Genomic DNA, 19,416 nt, shown 5'->3' on the forward strand with positions numbered 1-19,416 from the left:
ATACTCATGTACTGCTCCTCATACCACACTTTCAAATGGCTGGCCCCAAACTCACCAGTTCCCCAGCCCCATACGTGGGCCCTCAGACCTCTTTCACGTATTTTCCTACCAAGACGCACGTCCCCTTTGCATATACTTTTCTAGTTTAAAATTCCCACTCACCAGCACACCATATTCTTCTTCATTACTCATGCATCTTATGTACAGCCCCACAATTTACTTTCCTCTGTAGTCAGGCATTCAGAGAATCGTAGAGTTTTTTGGGACAGGTTCTCAAGGCACCATTTTGCATATACTGTGGCAGCAGGTATGTGACAAACAGCTCTGTGACCTTCCGAAAGTCACATATCAGGTTTCACAGATCCATATGAATTAGGATCTATATATCCAGTGTGTGTATATATATATATACACACACACACACACTATATATATATATATATATATATATATAGTATATATATAGTATCGTATACTATACTGGAAAGATTCCAGCGAAAAGGAAAAATTTCAGCCACATACACAAATTATGTCAGGTGTGCAACAGAATCAAGTCATACATTAGCAGATCCAGGAAGAAAACAAGAACTGAAATGGCAGAGTACAAAATTAAAACAGCATTCAAAAACCTGCGGTATCTCATGGCAGACAATGTTCATGTTCGAACAGTGGTTTCTGAATAAGGAAATGATCAGTTCTACTAGTGTGTGATTTTGTTGGTGTAAGGCTGATTAATCCTCCATTTTCATGGACTTTGAAGATTTACTTTTAAAATAGATGCTAAAAAAGATGCTGTTTAGAAGCTGCTTGACAGATTTAGTGAAGAAGCCTAATTAATATGCTTAGCCTGGAGAAAATAAGGTATATGAGAACACAAAAGAGTCACATCTGGAATTTCAGTTTTCCTTACAATAATCGTCTCTCAGATGCATCTTACCCATAGCTACTGGATGACAAAATCAGGCTATTAAGTTCAAACTTACACTTAAAAACTCCACATAACTTTGTGTTAGAAATAGGAACCATGACCCCTTTAGTTACTTACAACATCTAGACATTTTGAACATTATGACAAGGGGCAATTAGGACCAAAACAATAGTTTTTATTGATTCAAGAGTCATCCAACTGTCCTTACGTAAGCATTACTCAAGTGAGGTACTGTTATGAGATGACAACTCTGCGTTTTACATTTGTGCTAGAAGAAAGCCAGGAAAACTGAGCATTAATTCCAACATCACAATGCAGCCAGAGGTCTGATTAATTTCAATTAAGTTTCTTCTGTGTCTGTTTCCCATTTGCCTCATCAACTTTTCTTGTTGGCTGTAGGTACAGTAGCGAGAGTAGATCACAGACAAGTGACAACCTAATTGCTCAGCAGCTACAAAAACAATAAAATGCTTTTTCTGTCTTTTCTGATGGCTTTTTTTTCCCAGTTGATTTTTTCCCCCTATACATATTTTGCAAGTTGTGACTTTCTGCAAACACTGCAAGGATAGCACAGCAATCATGTAAAGTTGCAAATGTTTTAAAGCTAACCATAGCTCTATTTCCTAGGTAGAAAATGGACTAAGTGATCAGATAGTACTGCAGTTCCAGGGAATTTAGTACTGCATACTCCATTTGCCTTACAAAAAAAAAGGTCCCTTTAACCTGTCTCAGTTTATATATAAGTATATAATAAATATATAAATATTGACCCTTTTTTATATCACATAGCACTTCCTCAAAGCTGAATGCAGTTTGATAAGTTCTCATGAAGGAAGTTCAATATTAACACAGAAAGACCCACCCTTCTCCTGTTTACAATACGCTTCAGAGATTGAAGGCTTAAACTTGCCTGGGATCATGATGGAAAATGACTAACCTACTAATGACCAATGTGAAATAGGATTCTTAACACTGGGAAAATCCCTGTAGCTCAGATTCACAAAGGTACTTTGAGAACTTTACTGTTGACTTCAAGAGACAGGATTTCAATGTTAGATTTTTTTCCCAACTCTTAGAAACCTCTTTACCTCTTTCTAGCTGGTTTATGCTGTAATTCTGCTAAAATTATGAATTTATACTGGCATAAAACTTTGGATAAAAAGAATAGAGAGCTAGATACACAAAAAGGTCATTACCGCCCTCCTGGAATCCCATGGAAACCAAAGATTACTGTCTGATTAATTTAGAAATTAATGTAATACTTTCCACCTCGCTATCCTTCAAAGTTACCTTTCTGTATTATCTTCCTTCATTTTACTCAAATCAATATTTTTCAGAACATACCAAGCTTATTGTTCTCAAAACATTACACTCAAACAAATTTTATAAAATGACTGACTTCTTAAAAACTGATCTTACTCTCTTTAAACATATTTATACTTACTTTTTTTGCCACAGAAGTAAAGAAACAAAGCCTATTTGTTCGAACACACAAAGTGCTATTTTGATTCCAAGTTTTAGACTTCTCTGCATACTAAACATTATAATTTCAATACTCTAGTTTGCACATAAAGTATACAACAGAAGTGCAATATAAATAAAATAGTTTATTACAAGAGCTCTACAATACACTTTCAAAACATCTTATACAGTATTCTCTTTCAATATGAAACAATTCACATGGGGAGAAAAAAAATCTCAATATATAACTATTGTCATTCTTAAGATACTGAATTAGCCTGTCATACTAAAATCATTGTAACTGAATCTTCCTTAGTTGTATTCTCTCTCAAAATAGGAAAGAATAATACACAAAACTAAAATAAGAACTGCCTTCATCCTTCATTTATACCAACTACTATAAAGCTTATGCCACAGCAAGACCTACATAAATTGCTTCAAGAAATAATAATAATAAAAAAGTTTATTTAAATAAATACATATCTATTTAAATAGTGAAAAGAATGTATTTTACAGTTATATTAGTTTAGATATAGAATAAAAAACTTCATGTTTCAACTATTCAGAAATTGTGTAACAAATGAAAATATAGTGAAAGGTAGTTTCTTTAGAGAAAAAACAAACTTCATTCTTGTTCTTGAAAGCTCCACTGCACTTACACTTTTTGCCAGCCCCACAGGCACAATGGGCAAAGCTCTCTACTTACCAGAAGTAAAACTACAGACTCTATTAACACAAAACCAGAAATACTTAATTTGAGCTAAGTCATTTTGAGTCTCTAATATTTAATGTAACAAGAACATGACTTCCCAACAAAACTGCTTGTCTGAGCTATTGTCACGACTTAAGAGAACACTCTTTTACTGGTGCAATACGCATGTCAGAAGGAACAGATAGCAACTGTATGTGTAATATTCATTATAATTTCTTGCCCTCTTTTTGTGTAGAAAATTCAGTATAGCATGAATTGGAAAAAAAAAAAAAAAAAAAAAAAAAGAGAGAAAACTTGGAAAAGCAAGATGTTGCAAGAAGTAGAAACGAAGTGGTAAAAGGGGTTAAATGATTATCAGCCCTGCGACTTTAGCAGTCTACTCATATTTTACCATAAATAAGGTAAAAATGTAATTCCTCACCCACAGATTTCCAAGCATATTGCAAATATCCAGTTCATTTTTCTCTTTATTAACTGTTCTATAATGCTACTCAAGTTTTTTTTATTAAACATTCTTCCCCACTTCCTCAACTTTGTTCTTTTTTTGCATCTTCTTCATCTAAATGTAACAGGGTTTTTTTGTTTGCTTGCTTTTAAAGCATGAACTAAATACAGCAAGCATATGCAACACTTGCATATTTGTTTGCAATGTACAGGAAGCCAGAAGAAAGTAAAAGGACCATTTCCTGTATTCTGGAAATTACCTTTTTATCATTACTTTTGGATCGTTATCGTTGGGCAGTGTCATAAAATACTACACAGGAAAAGGTAGGGAGCTCTGCAGATTGCTGCAACACCATCAATACTGTAAGAATGTTTATTTATAAATACATTTAAAGAAAAGAAATGCAAAGTACCTTTTTTATTGCTTTTTTGCTTTGTTTTTTTTTACCATTATCTCACCGTCATCACATATTATAATCAAGTACACAGTTCTGAAGACAGCAAATTAACTCTTCATCAGGTCTTCTTCATAACATAAAAAGATAATCCTTTTCAGTCAATTATTCAATGTAACATAAACCTTTTAACAATTATGCAACCAAAAATGTTAATTTATAGTTTCATGGGACGGTATCCAGTTTCAATGAAAACAATACATTCCCTTGTTGTTGCTCAGTGGAACTCAGCTTTAATCTTTCTTTAAAGTGAGTAAGGTGATGTCTCTTCAAATGTGGGGACTGTCTGAAATTTTTACCACAAACTGAACATTCAAATGGCTTCTGTCCAGCATGCATTAGGTAATGTCTTTCAAGCTTAGAAGGTGATTTGAAAGTTTTAAAGCAGATACTGCACTGATACACTTTCTTAACATCACTTTTTTCAATCCCATCAGAAAAATCATGCCAATAACTGTAACAGCTTTGCTCTGTTTCCAACAATTTACTACACAAATACGGCTGTGTGTTTCTCCTGCTGGTGTCAAGAACAAAGTCCCCTGACTCAATTTCAACTTTGATTTCAGCTGCTTGGTTTGACTGAATCAGCTCAAAATCTTGAAAGCCAGCTGCCTGTGAAGGTGTTTGAGAATAACCCGAATAACCCACAGGCTGAGAAGACTTAAATTCAATGTGATCTCCCTGATGATTGAAAAGTTTGTTCAGATTTTCAAATTCTACCTGGCAAACAGAGCTTTTATAGGGGTTCTTTTCAGTATGGGTGAGCTGATGTCTTTTTAAGTGAGCTGACTGTCTAAATGTCTTCCCACAAACATTACAGCCAAAGGGCTTCTGTCCCGTATGTATAAGATAATGTCTTTGAAGTTTGGATGAAGATGGAAAGATTTTTTCACATCTGTCACATTTACACACTTTGTGTCTGTTATGTATATTTTTAGTAGGAGCTGAAAAAGCACAGTGAAGTACTTCTGGATTATCAAAGAAGCCATCATCTGATGAACCATAAAAAGCATCATCCTTATTATGCACTGAATCATCGATGTTTAACATGCGTTCATCGGTAAGCATACCTTTTAAATTAATTCCTACTTCAAGAGGTTGTAGATGCTCTTGCCAAGATAATGGCATGGCAAATATTCTTTTCGCCCGATTACTAACTGCTTTGTGCATGTCAAGCTTGCTACAGCAGTCCTTGAAAAATTTAGTGGAAGCATTCTTATCAGAACGCTGATTTCTAACTGCAACCAGGTCAGGACTTTTAAAGTAACCTGATTTCATTTTTTTTCTGCCAGTCACAGAAAAATCTGATGCCTTTCCTCCAGTATGCTTCAGCTTCATCAGGATCCTATTTTTCATGCTGACTGCGTGGCTGAAAGCTGTTGTGCAGTTATTTGAACTTTTGCCGTCTCTCAGGTAACATTTGTGCAAGTTTAGAACCTGCTCTGTTTCAAAACACTGTTTGCACATTGGGCACTGAAAGGGCACAATATAAACTGAACGAACATCACGTGGGTCATTCTCCTGGGACTTGTAAGAGTCATTCTCAAAACTATCCACCTTTCCTTCCAACAGTTTCTGCGGTCTGAGATATCTGTGAGTCTTTCCTTTGTATATGATATTGGGGACAGTCTTACTTCTGACATGGAGCTGTTTGTGCTTCATGAGCTTGCTCTGTATTTTAAACCCCTTCTGACAAAAGCAGCACTGAAAAGGCCTTTCTTCCGTGTGTGTGAGCTGATGGATTTTCAAATGGGTTGACTGTCTGAAAGATTTACCACATGAAGAACACTTAAAAGGTTTCTGGCCAGTGTGAATAAGGAAGTGTCTTTCTAGCTTAGATCTTGAAGGAAATGTCTTGTTACACGATTCACAAGCATGAGTTTTCTTTCTCCTTCTGGTACCATGTAGATGATCTGCCTTGAGGCACTGATGCAGCATCCACCTCTCTTCAGTTGTAAAAGACTTCCAGCACACAGAACATCGAAATATGCCACAAACGACCCTGTCTTGCTCGGAATCCACAGATTTTTCTGCTTGCTTGATATCATTCTGATAATTTGCATTGTGAAGCTGCTGATGCTTCAAGAAAGTAATTAAGTTTTTGAAGTTCCTATGACAAACAATACACTTAAAAGGCAAATTATGGGTTAACTGATGCCTGTCCAGATGGACTAACTGCCTAAATGTTTTATGGCACACATGACATTCAAATGGCTTTTGACCAGTATGTATCAGATAATGCCTAGCTAATTTTGATGGAGTTTCAAACTGTTTATAGCAAGTGTCACAAATATATGGCTTTTTCTTGGGTATCCTGTTAGCTGTTACACACTGCTGTACTTTTAACATTTTTAAAAAGTAATTACACCTTGCCTACTGTTAATTTCTTCAGATAAGTATTTCAAGTGAAATCATCAATTGCCCACTAAGATGGAAGGCTGTAGAAGCAGCAAATTTTCTTAGAGGAGAGATATTCTTAAATCCCACAGGTCCCTAAAATAAGAAAAAGAGTATTACTTTAGCCATAATTGCTCAAGTTTGTCCCTTGTTTTCTACATAAGAGACCAAAAGCATCTGAATTAGAATACTGCTCACTTAATTTAGCTTAAAATGCTTTCTTCGTAGCAAAGTATTTACTTGTTCTGTTACATGATATGGAAAAACTTAAACTCATTTCATCTGAAAAGTAGTCATCTGTGCTGTAATGCAGGTATTACGCACTCCTGCCACTTATTTCTAGGTCATATACAGTTTAACTACCTTATGATGTTTAGGCTATTTGCAAATAAAGGATATTCTTTAAAATATATATATATATTGTAATAAATTTCTCCCCTACAACAGTACTTCGAAATCCCACATACAATTTTATAACAGAAAGTGCTAGGAGCTAGGGATTCTTGCACTTCAAAATAAAAATTAAATGAATGCCGTGTTTGTGGGAAATGAATATTAAGAACATATTGAAACAAAACAAAACAGTTACTATTCACATTTGTGTGTTTTATTTTGTCAACTGAATGCAGAACAAACTAATCATTTTTGCTTTATCTCAGGATGGTAAGCATCAGAGCCAGCCACCAAGTGTAGCAGAGTGGAACCATAAGCTATCACCAGAACAAGGATGGAACGCAGGCTACATTTACTGTATCACAACCAAACCAGAGTGCCTGAGTTGTGATACTTATCCATGCATATGCTCTTTTGTCATCATAAATATACACATTATCTTAAATCATCAGTGAATGTTAATTTATATATATATATATATATATATATATATATATAAAAATCACAAAACAGCCAATTTTGATTTTCCTCACATTTTCAACACTTGGGCAACCTGTGTCTCAGCTAAAGAACAATAATTTGCAAACAAAAAACTTCTTATGCACTCAATTACTTGCATCTTTATTAAAATATTCACAGGAACCTGTGTGAGAGACAACCTCCAACAAGGTCTTAAGCACTTCCACTAAGGGGGTTCTTTAGCCTCAGCAGGGTTCCCTCTCCAATGCTTGCCCTTCTCACCAAGCTTCTACTTGTGCTCAGCTGAACCCTTCTTTACTATGAAGTTGCTTCTCTTGTCCTTCACTCCACTGAATGTAGAAAACAACTAAAGGTTGTTCTTTGTGACAACTGTGTATTCACAGTCTTCTTTCTGTCCTTTTTTTTTTTATTTAAATAGAACAACCTTGTGTTTTTGTTTTTTTTTTTTTTAAGTGTTATTTTTATGCTTACTTTTTTTTAAAGACAGGATTGGTCTTTTTAATCATCTCTGGACTAATTTCAATTGGTCACATCCATCCTAAATTGCAGCATCTAAGGCAGATGACATATTTCAGTCCACAAGAATAGTATGAATAACAGCATGAAAATACCTTACCGTTATTACCTATGTTCCCTAATATAGAAAGGGAAAGTGATGTAGGGAGCAAACTTTAAAGCAGTAGCATAATAGCTACAACACCTGACAACTCTGTTGCAGAATACATTTTTTTCTGACTATAATTTTGCTACTACAAACTCAAAAATGGTATTTTGATACAAGTCACAAATCATGCATTCTTTCTATATACCAGCAGAATAAAAAAAAATAAAACATTTTTTCCAGTGTCTCTAAAAGCACTGCTTCTTCCCAAAGAGGCAGTACCCTAGTTTTTAAAAATTCAGAAATACCTGAAAAGTCCATTTAATGTAATTCCAAAGAATAAAAGCCTACTGCAGTGGAAAGCAAGTTATGATGAGATTCAAGATGTGCACAGAAGACTGAAAATATCTGGTAAATCAAGTTTTTTCTTACACTTAATAGAAAGAAACCTGGTCATCTGATAGGATCCTTCCATCCCTCATAGATATGACCCTATATAATTGTGGGCCTTATTAATAATGCTTGGATGTATGCCTTTGATGCAGTTGTCATTGCACTGAGGAATTATGTAATCTCACTCCTTTGATAGAACTTGACAATACTGTGGAGCAGATGAGAAAGTCAACTTTTCCTTTCCTATTCTCTTCGTACAGAATTTTAACAGCTACCCAGTTCCAGTCTTTTGAATGAACGACACTACACAACACTCTTAGGAGAACCCTTTTTCCTCCCAGTTGTCACATCACGTGAAGGTAGGGAGGTTGCAGTGAGTATGTAGCAGCACAAACTAGAAAGCATTTGCTATAGTGAAGCTACAGGCAGGTAGGCTGAGAAAAGCAGTGTATTTCTCTGCTGTGTTGGAAATCCCTGTACAGCTGTGGTTCAAGGCAGCCTCCATTAGCAGGGAAAGAAAGCCTCCTGAGAAAGAACTGTAAAGACTGATGAATTTTAGCTAACGTGCTGTCATACAGATCTAATTTACACATCAGGAAAGTACTCAAGCGGTACAGTGACATGCAAAGAAAAAAGTCCAAAGTGAGAGACAGCTGTGGCATATTACACAAGGGATTTTGTATTTAGCTTATAGATGTATTAAAGATTCTATCTGATGAATGAGGAGAAGTGTTCTGTAGTACAGGATGTCAAAAGCAGAGCAGACCTTTTTACTGTGGTCTTCTGCCAATGAAAGACTGAAGGATAAAGTGAGGGAAACTTAGGCAGTGCAAAAGGAGGAGAAAGGTGTTAAGATGGGCATTATTGTGTGGCCCAAATATATTTCCAAATCTTCTTTAATAAGGACATTTCTCTGTATCTATTTCAGGGTGATCTGTGCCTTGCACATCTAAGGAATAAACACACAGCTGCTAAAGATCAAAGAACAAAAGACAAGCTTGGAATACTCTCTTCTGCCAGCCCTGGAAGTACATAGGCTCATCCTAGTTAGAGATTAAATTTATGGACTGGGCCCAATTTAATACTAAATTGACACTACTTTTCATCTCGGCTGCAAGGTCATGCAGAAAAATAGGATGAAGATGTAGGCCACTGAAGGTTCACAGAAGACCTTCTTATGTCAAGTATTACTTAAATATGTATTATGTTTATCAACCTTCCAGATGACAGCAACAAGCTGAAAACACAATGGAAAAAAATTCTGAATTCTAATCTTGCCTTTACTAATCAGAGAAGGTTCAGGGAAAAAGAAAACAAAAACCAGGAAGTGCACTTTAAGGAAAGGAAACACAAGATTTTCTATTTACAAAGAATAATCAACTGGAAGGGGAACAACTTAGTAGGTAACAGTTGAACAGAAGAGACCTGGAGACTATGTTGGAACAGAAGCTGGGTATACCAATAACATGCTATTACACCAGGCTGTATAAACATAAATAAAGCTTGAATGGCACATAAGTCTCCCATGCTACTGCTTAGAATTCAGCTGAAGTACACTATCCTGTTTTGAGTACTGCCCTTCAAACTGAGTCAAGTACATAAACTAATTGGAATGAGTCCAGAGAACAGGATAGAGAATGATCAGAGCTTAAATGCGTAATATAAAACTTTAAAATAACTGGAAGTGTTTAAGTTAAAGACGACACCTGATTAAAAGCAAAACAAACACCAAACAAACATAGAAGTCAGCTGAAAACAAAAATAAAGTCATTCCCAAAGTCATTTATAGATGTGGCTAGAAATTCAAGTTATTGGAGAGAGGATTTAAGTACACTATCCTTATATTTACACATTTTTTCTTAAGCTGTCAAGCAAGTTGTGGGGGAACTGTCCTACCTCCAACAGTGGAGGTCTTCAAAAAGGGCTGTATAAAGATCTCTCAGTTCTCTCACTCACACAGTAGACCCTGCTTTGATGCATGGGAATAAATGAAAAATTCATATCCTGCCTTCTTTTCCTATGGCTCAATAATGTAATTCAAAACAAACCACCTACAAGTTGAAAATTCAGTCCAAGTTCCAAATTTGCAACTAAAGGATTGTTCTGCATTGTTAGTGTATTCTCCAGACCCTCTAGAAAAGCTAGTGGCTGTAGCCTTCCTGACAATTACAAAATTTAATAATAACAATAATAAATGCATTAAGAAAGATAAGTGCCTTTTGTAACATTAACTGCAAAACAGGTGAAAAATCTAGCTGCTGACCTACCAGACACATAGCATGCAACAGAAACAAGCGTCTGAGCACTGAGACAAGTGCGCTGCTCACTGCATTTCCTCACCAGCCTTCCCTATGGAAAAGTTAGGTTGCAGCATTGGGGGTAAAACACAGTTTACCAGCAGTGTAATCATCACCTTTATACAGAAATCAGCATCACGTGTCACAGCTCCTCAAGGCTAGCTCATCTTACCTTATCCCCATTTTCCATGTATTTTTTTAAAGCATTCTCTGAAACAAACCCAAAAACACAGGTGAGGGAAAAGCGGGGCTAGTTTGACAGCAAAACTAAGTTCTGCGGAAGGGGCTTAGGACCTTTCCACCCCCAAACGCCAGAAAAGCTACCCCCTCCTCTCCCCCCCGCTCTCACAACTCTCTTAAATACAGTTAAAAGCAACCAACGAAGCGGCTCCTACAGAAAGCAGACAGCGAACGGCCCCACAGCGGCCGGCAGCAGTCCCACGGCAGAAAGCGGTGTCCCTGCTATAGGGCCCGGCCCCGAGCTGCCCACCGCCTACCGGGGCCGCGGTACCGGCAGCAGCATCGCCCGGCGGCTCTGCCCTGTCCCACCGCGCCGCCCGCCGGCCCGGCGCGCCGAGCCCGCATGCCGGGCAAGGGGAGGGTGCAGGGGAGGGAGCGACCTGAAGCAGCAGCCACCACACCTCCACCTTCCTCGGCCCGCCCGCGGCGGCCGTCGCCTAAACGCTTCCCCCCGGATGGCGCCCGGCCGCCGGGACGCCGGGAAACCCGGGCCGCGGCTTTCCGTTCCCCCGCGAAACCCGGACTGGCCGCCCGCCCCCTGCTGCTCCCCCGCGCCGGGCACCCCGAGGGGGCGAGGGGGCTGAGGTCGGGCCGGGCACGGGGCCCCGTCCCGCGGGCGAGGGTTTCGTGCTCGCCCTGCCCTGCCCGACACCCTGCCGGTGGGGTGATGAGTTCTGCATGCCTAATGGCACGCGTTGTTCCCCACAAGCAGGACGCGTTTTATACTGAAGCGTCACAAAATAATGGATTCCCAGTGGCCACAGGCTGCTGGACGGAACCCTGCTGGTGGAATTACATTGTGGTGCAACCGCTGGACAACAAGGACAAAGCCTGAGGTCTAGGACATTGGGAAGTGACCCTGGGAAAGGAAGAAGACTCTCCGAAAAGATACCCAATAACCTGTGCACACAGCAGTAATAGTTCTGCAGAGTTTTGCCTCTCTTCTGAAAGAGAGAAGGGCCAAGGAAATGCAGGAGATATGGGTGGAAGAACGCAGCTGGAGAAACTGGGGGTGCCAGATGGGCCGAGGCCCACGGCTGCTGCTGCTGGGCAGTGGCTGACCTCAGGTCTGCCAGACAAAGGCCAAAACAGCCAGATAAAAGCAGAAGCTTTTTATTTCAGAAAGGAACATGCAGATGGTACAGCAGTGAATAAGAGATTCACCACAAAAGTCTGTTAATAATTAATAGAACGCAAGAATATGGATGAGGCTGATACTGTGCTCAGACTGCTGATTATTATGCTGACGGGCACTGTGCTGCTCTATTCCCCTTTATCTGAATCCATCTCCTTTCTCCAACTCTGCTTAGACCGTAGCAGCTTTGGCACTTGGCACAGAGCATTCCTAGTCACAGACACATATTTACCTTTAGAGTAAACATGGGTGGGTTTCCACATCTCTGCCACTGTTCTCCCACTCATGCAGCTCCCATATTCAGACAGCAGGACCGAATGGTGCTGCAGTACCCCCACAACTCTTCTTCACAGAAGAGGGGATCAGCATTTTTGTACAGTGCCTAGAGTAATGGGGTCCTGAGCACTGGCAGCATCTTAATATAGTAATTATAAATGGATACCCAGAAGTGTCCTGGTATAGTATGAAAAAAAGTTCCACACAATGAGCATTTATCGTTGCTGTTTTCTTACTGTGGTACCTCAGTGAGCAGAATTCAGTAAATTATTGGATATTTATCTAGAAATGACTGGATATTTATCTGCAAAGCAGCAATATCCAGCCAATAAATATATAAATAAAATGAGTTTGGGAAATGACATAAAGATTCAAGTTTCAGGGCAAATATATATATATAAATATATAAATATAAATATATATATATATATTAGCCTAATGACATTGTGAAAAAGTTTTCCTCATGGACAGATTGCTTCACACATGATTTTCAGTTTCTTTTTATACGCTTCAGGAAATGGAATCATAGAATCATCACAGAATCACAGAATTTTCTAGGTTGGAAGAGACCTCAAGATCATCAAGTCCAACCTCTGACCTAACACTACCAAGTCCTCCACTAAACCATATCACTAAGTTCAACATCTAAACGTCTTTTAAAGACCTCCAGGGATGGTGACTCCACCACTTCCCTGGGCAGCCCATTCCAATGCCTCACAACCCTCTCAGTAAAGAAGTTCTTCCTAATATCCAACCTAAAACACCCCTGGCACAACTTTAGCCCATTCCCTTTCATCCTTTCACCAGGCATGTGGGAGAATAGACCAACCCCCACCTCGCTACAGCCTCCTTAAATGTACTTATAAAGAGCGATAAGGTCGCCCCTGAGCCTCCTTTTCTCCAGGCTGAACAAACCCAGCTCCCTCCACCGCTCCTTGTAGGACTTGTTCTCCAGACCCCTCACCAGCTTTGTCACCCTTCTCTGCACTCTTTTGAGCACCTCCATGTCCTTCTTGTAGCGAGGGACCCAAAACTGAACACAGAACTCAAGGTGCGGTCTCACCAGAGCTGAGTACAGGGGGACAATCACTTCCCTAGCCCTGCTGGCCACACTGCTTCTTATGCAAGCCAGGATGCCGTTGGCCTTCTTGGCCACCTGAGCACACTGCTGGCTCATATTCAGCCGACTATCAACCATCACTCCCAGGTCCTTCTCTGCCTGGCAGCTTTCCAGCTCCACTCATCTCCCAGCCTTTAGCTCTGCTTGGGGTTATTACTCCCCAGGTGCAGGACCCAGCACTTGTTGAACTTCATACAGATGACCTCAGCCCATCAGTCCAGCCTATCCAGATCCTCCTGCAGAGCCTTCCTACCCTCGAGCAGATCGACACATGCACCCAACTTGGTGTCATCTGCAAACTTACTGAGGGTGCACTTGATCCCCTCATCCAGATCATCAATAAAGATATTAAAGAGGACCGGCCCCAGTACTGAACCCTGGGGAACGCCACTCGTGACTGGCCTCCAACTGGATTTGACTCCATTCACGCCTGGCTATCCAGCCAGTTTTTAACCCAATGAAGCATACGCCAGTCCAAGCCAAGAGCAGCCAGTTTATTGAGGACAATGCTGTGGGAAATGGTGTCAAAAGCCTTGCTGAAGTCAAGGTAGACCACATCCACAGCCTTTCCCTTGTCCACCAAGCGTGTCACTTTGTCATAGAAGGAGATCAGGTTCATCAAGCAGGACCTGCCTTTCATAAACCCATGCTGACTGGGTCTGATCGCCTGCTTCCCCTGCAAGTGCCGCGTGATGACTCTCAAGATAATCTGCTCTATGAGCTTCCCTGGCACTGAGGTCAAACTGACAGGCCTGTAGTTTCCCAGGTCTGCCCTCCGGCCCTTCTTGTAGATGGGCGTCATGTTTGCTAGCTGCCAGTCAACTGGGACCTCCCCCAATAGCCAGGACTGTTGATAAATGGTGGAAAGCGGCTTGGCCAGCTCCTCAGCCAGCTCTCTCAGTATCATCAGCTGGATCCCATCTGGCCCCATCAATTTGCGTACATCCAAGTGCTGTAGCAGGTCACCAGCCATTTCCTCATGGATAGTGAGGGCCACATTCTGCTCCCCATCCCCTCCACCAGTGGGCAGTTGGTCAGGGTAGTGGGTATCCAGAGAGTAACTGGTTTTGCCACTAAAGACTGAGGCAAAGAAGGCATTAAGCACCTCCGCCTTTTCCTCATCTTTCGAAACTAAGTTCCCCCCTGCATCCACTAAAGGCTGGAGATTCTCCTCAGTCCTCTGTTTTGCATTGATGTTTTTGTAAAAACATTTTTTGTTGTCTTTGACAGCAAAGTAGTAGCCAGATTTGACAGCAGTAGCCAGATTGAGCTCCAGATGAGCTTTGGCCTTTCTAATTCTGTCCCTGCACTGCCTCACAACATCCTTATAGTCCTCCTGAGTGGCCCGCCCTCTTTTCCAAAGATTGTAAATCCTCTTTTTTCTCCTAAACTCAAGCTCTGTTCAGCCAGGCCAGTCTTCTTCCACACTGGCTCGTCTTTGGGCACGTGGGGACAGACCGCTCCTGCACCATTAAGATTTCCGTTTTGAAGAGCACCCAGCCTTCCTGAACTCCTCTGCCCTTCAGAACCGCCTCCCAAGGGACTCTACCAACCAGTGTCCTTAACAGTTCAAAGTCGGCTGTCCGAAAGTCCAATACAGTGGTTTTACTGGTCCCCTTCCTGGCTTCTCCAAGAATGAAGAACTCTTACCATTTCATGGTCACTCTGCCCAAGACAGTTTCCAACCACCACATCTCCCACCAGTCCTTCTCTGTTTGTGAAGAGAAGGTCTAGGGGGGCACCTCTCCTGGTAGGCTCACTAACCAGCTGCATCAGCTCTCCAGAAACCTCCTAGACTGCTTTCTCTGGGCTGTGTTGTGCTTCCAGGATATATCTGCGAAGTTGAAGTCCCCCACAAGAACAAGCGCTGACGATTTCACAACTTTTGTCAGCTGCCTGTAGAACTCCTCATCAGTCTCCTCATCCTGGTTTGACGGTCTATAACAGACCCCCACCAGGATGCTCCTAACCCATAAGGACTCAACCTTACCATTCCCAGCCTCAAGGTCCACGACATCAAAACTCTCTCTGATATAGAGAGCCACACCACCACCCCTTCCATGCTGCCTGTCCCTTCTGAAGAGCCAGACATTGCAGCACTCCAGTCATGAGAGTGGTCCTACCACATTTCCGTGATGGCAACCAAGTCGTAGCCTGCCTTCTGCATGATGGCTGCCAGCTCCTCCTGTTTGTTACCCATGCTGTGTACATTAGTGTAGATGCACTTCAGTGGGGCCATTGCCTTCTCTCCCAGCCTTGCCATTGTTCCCTCTGGCACAGTTCTAACAAGCCTTGTTTCAGCCCCGTCCCTCTTCTTACCTAGTTTAAAGCCCTCTCAATGAGCCCCACCAGCTCCTGGCCTAGGATCCGTTTTCCCATTAGAGATAGGGACCTGTCTGCAGCCATCAGGCTGGGTGCCAAGTAAAGCGCCCCATGCTCAAAAAAAAAAATTTCTGTGTTGGCACCAGCCTCTGAGCCACGTTTATCAGGTGGGCTTTCCATGTTCTCTCTGTACCCCTCCCTGCCACTGTAGGGATGGACAAAAACACCACCTGTACTCCCGCTCCATCCACTAACCGTCCTAGTCCCCTAAAGTCCCGTTTGATGGTCTTCAGGTTTCTCTCTTCAGTGTCATCACTGCCAGCCTGGACTATTAAAAGAGGGTAATAGTTAGAGGGGCGAACCAGGTTGGGAAGCTTTCTGGCAATGTCCCTGACCCTGGCCCCAGGGAGGCAGCAGACTTGCCTATGGGTAGGGTCAGGCTGACAAATAGGTCCCTCTGTTCCCCTGAGAAGGGAGTCGCCCACAACAATCACCCTTCCTTCTGTCTTGGTGGAGGCAGTCCTGAGGCGTGGAGTCAACTTCCTCGCCCTAGGCATCCTCCTGGGTAGACTTTCTACCTCTTCCTCAGCTACTGGTCTCTCAAGCTCCAGGGCCTCAAACCTGTTGCATAAGGGCACCTGGGAAGGTGCAGCCAGTAGGGGGGCATCGCCTGCGATGTCGAGCAGGGACCTGTTTCCATTCCTCCTCAACTCCTAGGTCCCCTCCCTCTGCCTGACACCAACAGGGCAGGGGGTCCACCCGCGTCTGGGGTGTCTCATCCCAGCACCTGTCCTTCAGGCCGCACAGGGGGCGTTGTTCCACAAGTCTGTCTCCCGCTCACACTCCCTGATATCCCTCAACCTCTCAACCTCCTCCTTGAGTTCTGCCACAAGGTGGACCAGGTCATCCACCTGCTCGCACCTCACGCACACAGTCTCTTTGGCCCCACAGGTGGTAGCAACAGGCTCAGGCACTCCCTGCACCCAGAGACCTGAACTGCCACAGTTTTGAGTGGGCAGTTGGTCTGGGTGTGAACAGACTTCCTAGAGAGCGCACTGTGCCTGGTGGAGACCACTGTAGCTGAGCTAGCGGTAGACCGCCGTTAGAGGAGGTGTTCGTATGGGTGGGGGGAAATGCTTTACCCTGCCTGTGCGAACTGCCGCACTAACTGCCGTGCCACTCCCTTCTGACACGCCACGCCCTGTTTTCCCGCCCTGTTCCCCCCAATCCTGGTTGCTCGCGCTCCTTAGGGGCAGCTTTTGAACGGCCGGGGAGGGGGCGCTGCTGGCTCCGCCTATGCCTCGTTCTCACCTCGTTCACCTCCCTCGTGAGGGCTGCTGGGTCCTGGTGGCTCCCTCGAGTGGGCTTGGTGCCAGAAAAATTAGCCCTGCCTGTCGATCCTGCTCCGCTGCAGAACGCGAGTGCCCCGGAGCCGATCTTCTTGGCAAATGGCTGCGAAATGGTGATGGCACCATAGAATAGAATGCCTTGGATTGTAAGGGACCTTAAAGATCATAGAATCATCAAATCATAGAATGGCCTGGGTTGGTAAGGACCTCAAAGATTACCTAGTTCCAACCTCCCTGCCATGGGCAGGGATGCCACCCAATAGATCAGGTTGCTCAGGGCCTTGTCCAACCTGGCCTTGAACAACTCAAGGAATGGGGTATGAACAGCTTCTCTGGGTAACCTGTTCCAGTGCTTCACCACCCTCTGAGTGAAGAATTTCCTCCTGACCTCTAACCTAAGTCTCCCCTCTTTTAGTTTAGAACCATGCCCCCTTGTCCTGTCATCTGGATGATCAAAAAGTCACTCTGCATCTGTTTTATAAGCCTCCTTAAAGTATTGAAAGGCCACAATAAAGTCACCCTGGAGCATTCTCTTCTTCAGGCTGAACACCCACAGCTCTCTTAGCCTGTCTTCATAGGAGAGGTGCTCCAGCCCTATGATCAACTTTGTGGCCCTCCTCCGGACCTATTCTAACAGATTAACATCCTTCTTCTGCTGGGGGCTCCAGACCTGGATGCAGTACTCCAGGTGGGGTCTCACAACAGTACAATCCCCTTCCTTGCCCTGCTTGCCACTCCTCTGTCGATGCAGCCCAGGACACAGTTGGTCTTCTGGGCTGCAAGCGCACACTGCTGGTTCATGTCAAGCTTTTTGTCTATCAGAACCCCCAAGTCCTTCTCTGCAGGGCTGCCCTAAATGAGCTCTTCTCCCAGTCTGTACTCATGTTGGGGATTGCCCTGACTCAGGTACAGCACCTTGCACTTGTTGAACCTCATTAGGTTCATGTGGGCCCAACTATCAAGCTTGTCCAGGTCTCTTTGGATGACTTCCCTTCCTTCTGTTGTATCAACTGGTGTCATCTGTAAACTTGCTGAGGGTGCACTTGATTCCATTGCCTACGTTGTTGATAAATATTAAACGGTACTGGTACCAGGACAGACCACAGAAGGATACTACTCATCACCGGCCTCCACCTGGATATCAAACCATTGAGCAATGCTCTCTGGGTGTGACCTTCAAGCCAGTTCCTTATCCACTGAATGGTCCACCCTTCAAATCCATCTCTCTCCAATTTGGAGATCAGGATGTCAAAACCATCAGACGGATGACAGAATGACAGACATCATAAGGATGTCAGGATGACAAAACCATCATAACAGAGTTTGATAACTATAATTCTCTCTTTGAATAGAGGACAAACCCAATCACCTCTCCCTCACTGTTGTTGAATTCAGAAAGATATCGTGTTGCTAAAAAAAAATCATAATTGTTTACTCATGATTCTGTATAGAGTAATGAAAGAGAAGTTAGAAGCATTTACAAGCTTAAGCACTTCTGCAGGCCCCAGTAACTGCAGATCTGTTCTTGAAATGTATTTTTTGATAACTAGAAACAATATAGAACAATTTCTCCTTCATAGTTAGTGATATTAGAGATCAAATCAGCTTCATCACCAGTGCTTCTAAATAATATCTGACCCAGTTTGCAATACATAAGCCAAATTTTAACACTACAGGACAAAATTTATTTGCAGTGAAGTTTAAATGCTTAACAGCTTTAATAGCGTTGTTCACTTCAATAGTATGCAATTAAGACTGCCAAGCCTTGCAGTTAAATGGGGATTGGACAGCCTATATTTGAAAGCTTGGAAATGTTATATGACCAGAAGTGAGTGATTTAGCCTTCTAGGTGTCAATTTCCTGGATATAAAAAGTACTTAATTTTTGCCACATGCATCTCAAAAGGCTATTCAGGAAATTAGTTAATCATTTAATGATTGTAGATCACCTGAGTATGTATCTTTTATTTTTAAAATATTGCTTTAATCTTAAAGTATACTCAGTCTTAGCAGTCTGTTCTTCATGAAAACTGTGGGCTGATCTTAAGCAAGAATGCAAGCGGTGGAATTCTGCTTGTGCCCCCATAACAAATTAATGTAGTAGATCCACAGCTGGTGTAGATTGCTGTAATTCTCTTGATTTTAATGAAGCTGTAGGAATGTATACCAGCTGAGGATCTACTTGCATAATTCTGGGAGTTAGCATAGAGTGTAATCCAAAAATACTAGATTCAGTCTTAGAGCCCAATTAGTACAAAACAGAATAATTAATTTTAAATGTTCTTGTAGAGAACCCTGTCAACATGGGGAATCAATTATTTGCTTTTATGATGCTAAAGAATGAAATATGCACAGTTGGTAGGAAATGATGTTGCAATATTGTAGCAACAATGCAAGACCTTCTAGGAGTAGAA

At 42.1% G+C, this 19,416-nt stretch overlaps 1 protein-coding gene across 1 annotated transcript; it reads right to left on the reverse strand.

The window, feature by feature from the left end:
* Nucleotides 1-2,515: 2,515 nt before the first annotated feature.
* Nucleotides 2,516-11,267, reverse strand: ZNF770 (zinc finger protein 770). Its single transcript, XM_084287321.1, has 2 exons — nt 11,182-11,267; nt 2,516-6,493 (listed from the first exon to the last, which is right to left on the reverse strand). The coding sequence occupies exon 2, from the start codon at nt 6,347-6,349 to the stop codon at nt 4,166-4,168; it is 2,184 nt and encodes a 727-aa protein (XP_084143447.1). The 5' UTR covers nt 6,350-6,493; nt 11,182-11,267; the 3' UTR covers nt 2,516-4,165.
* Nucleotides 11,268-19,416: the final 8,149 nt, after the last annotated feature.

This window comes from Netta rufina, assembly GCF_964035555.1.
Source record: "Netta rufina genome assembly, chromosome: 5".
NCBI classification, from domain to species: domain Eukaryota; kingdom Metazoa; phylum Chordata; class Aves; order Anseriformes; family Anatidae; genus Netta; species Netta rufina.

What these genes read in the sequence shown, in the direction of transcription:
- ZNF770 (XM_084287321.1), bottom strand. Translation starts at nt 6,349, where the DNA reads ATGTTAAAAGTACAGCAGTGTGTAACAGCTAACAGGATACCCAAGAAA.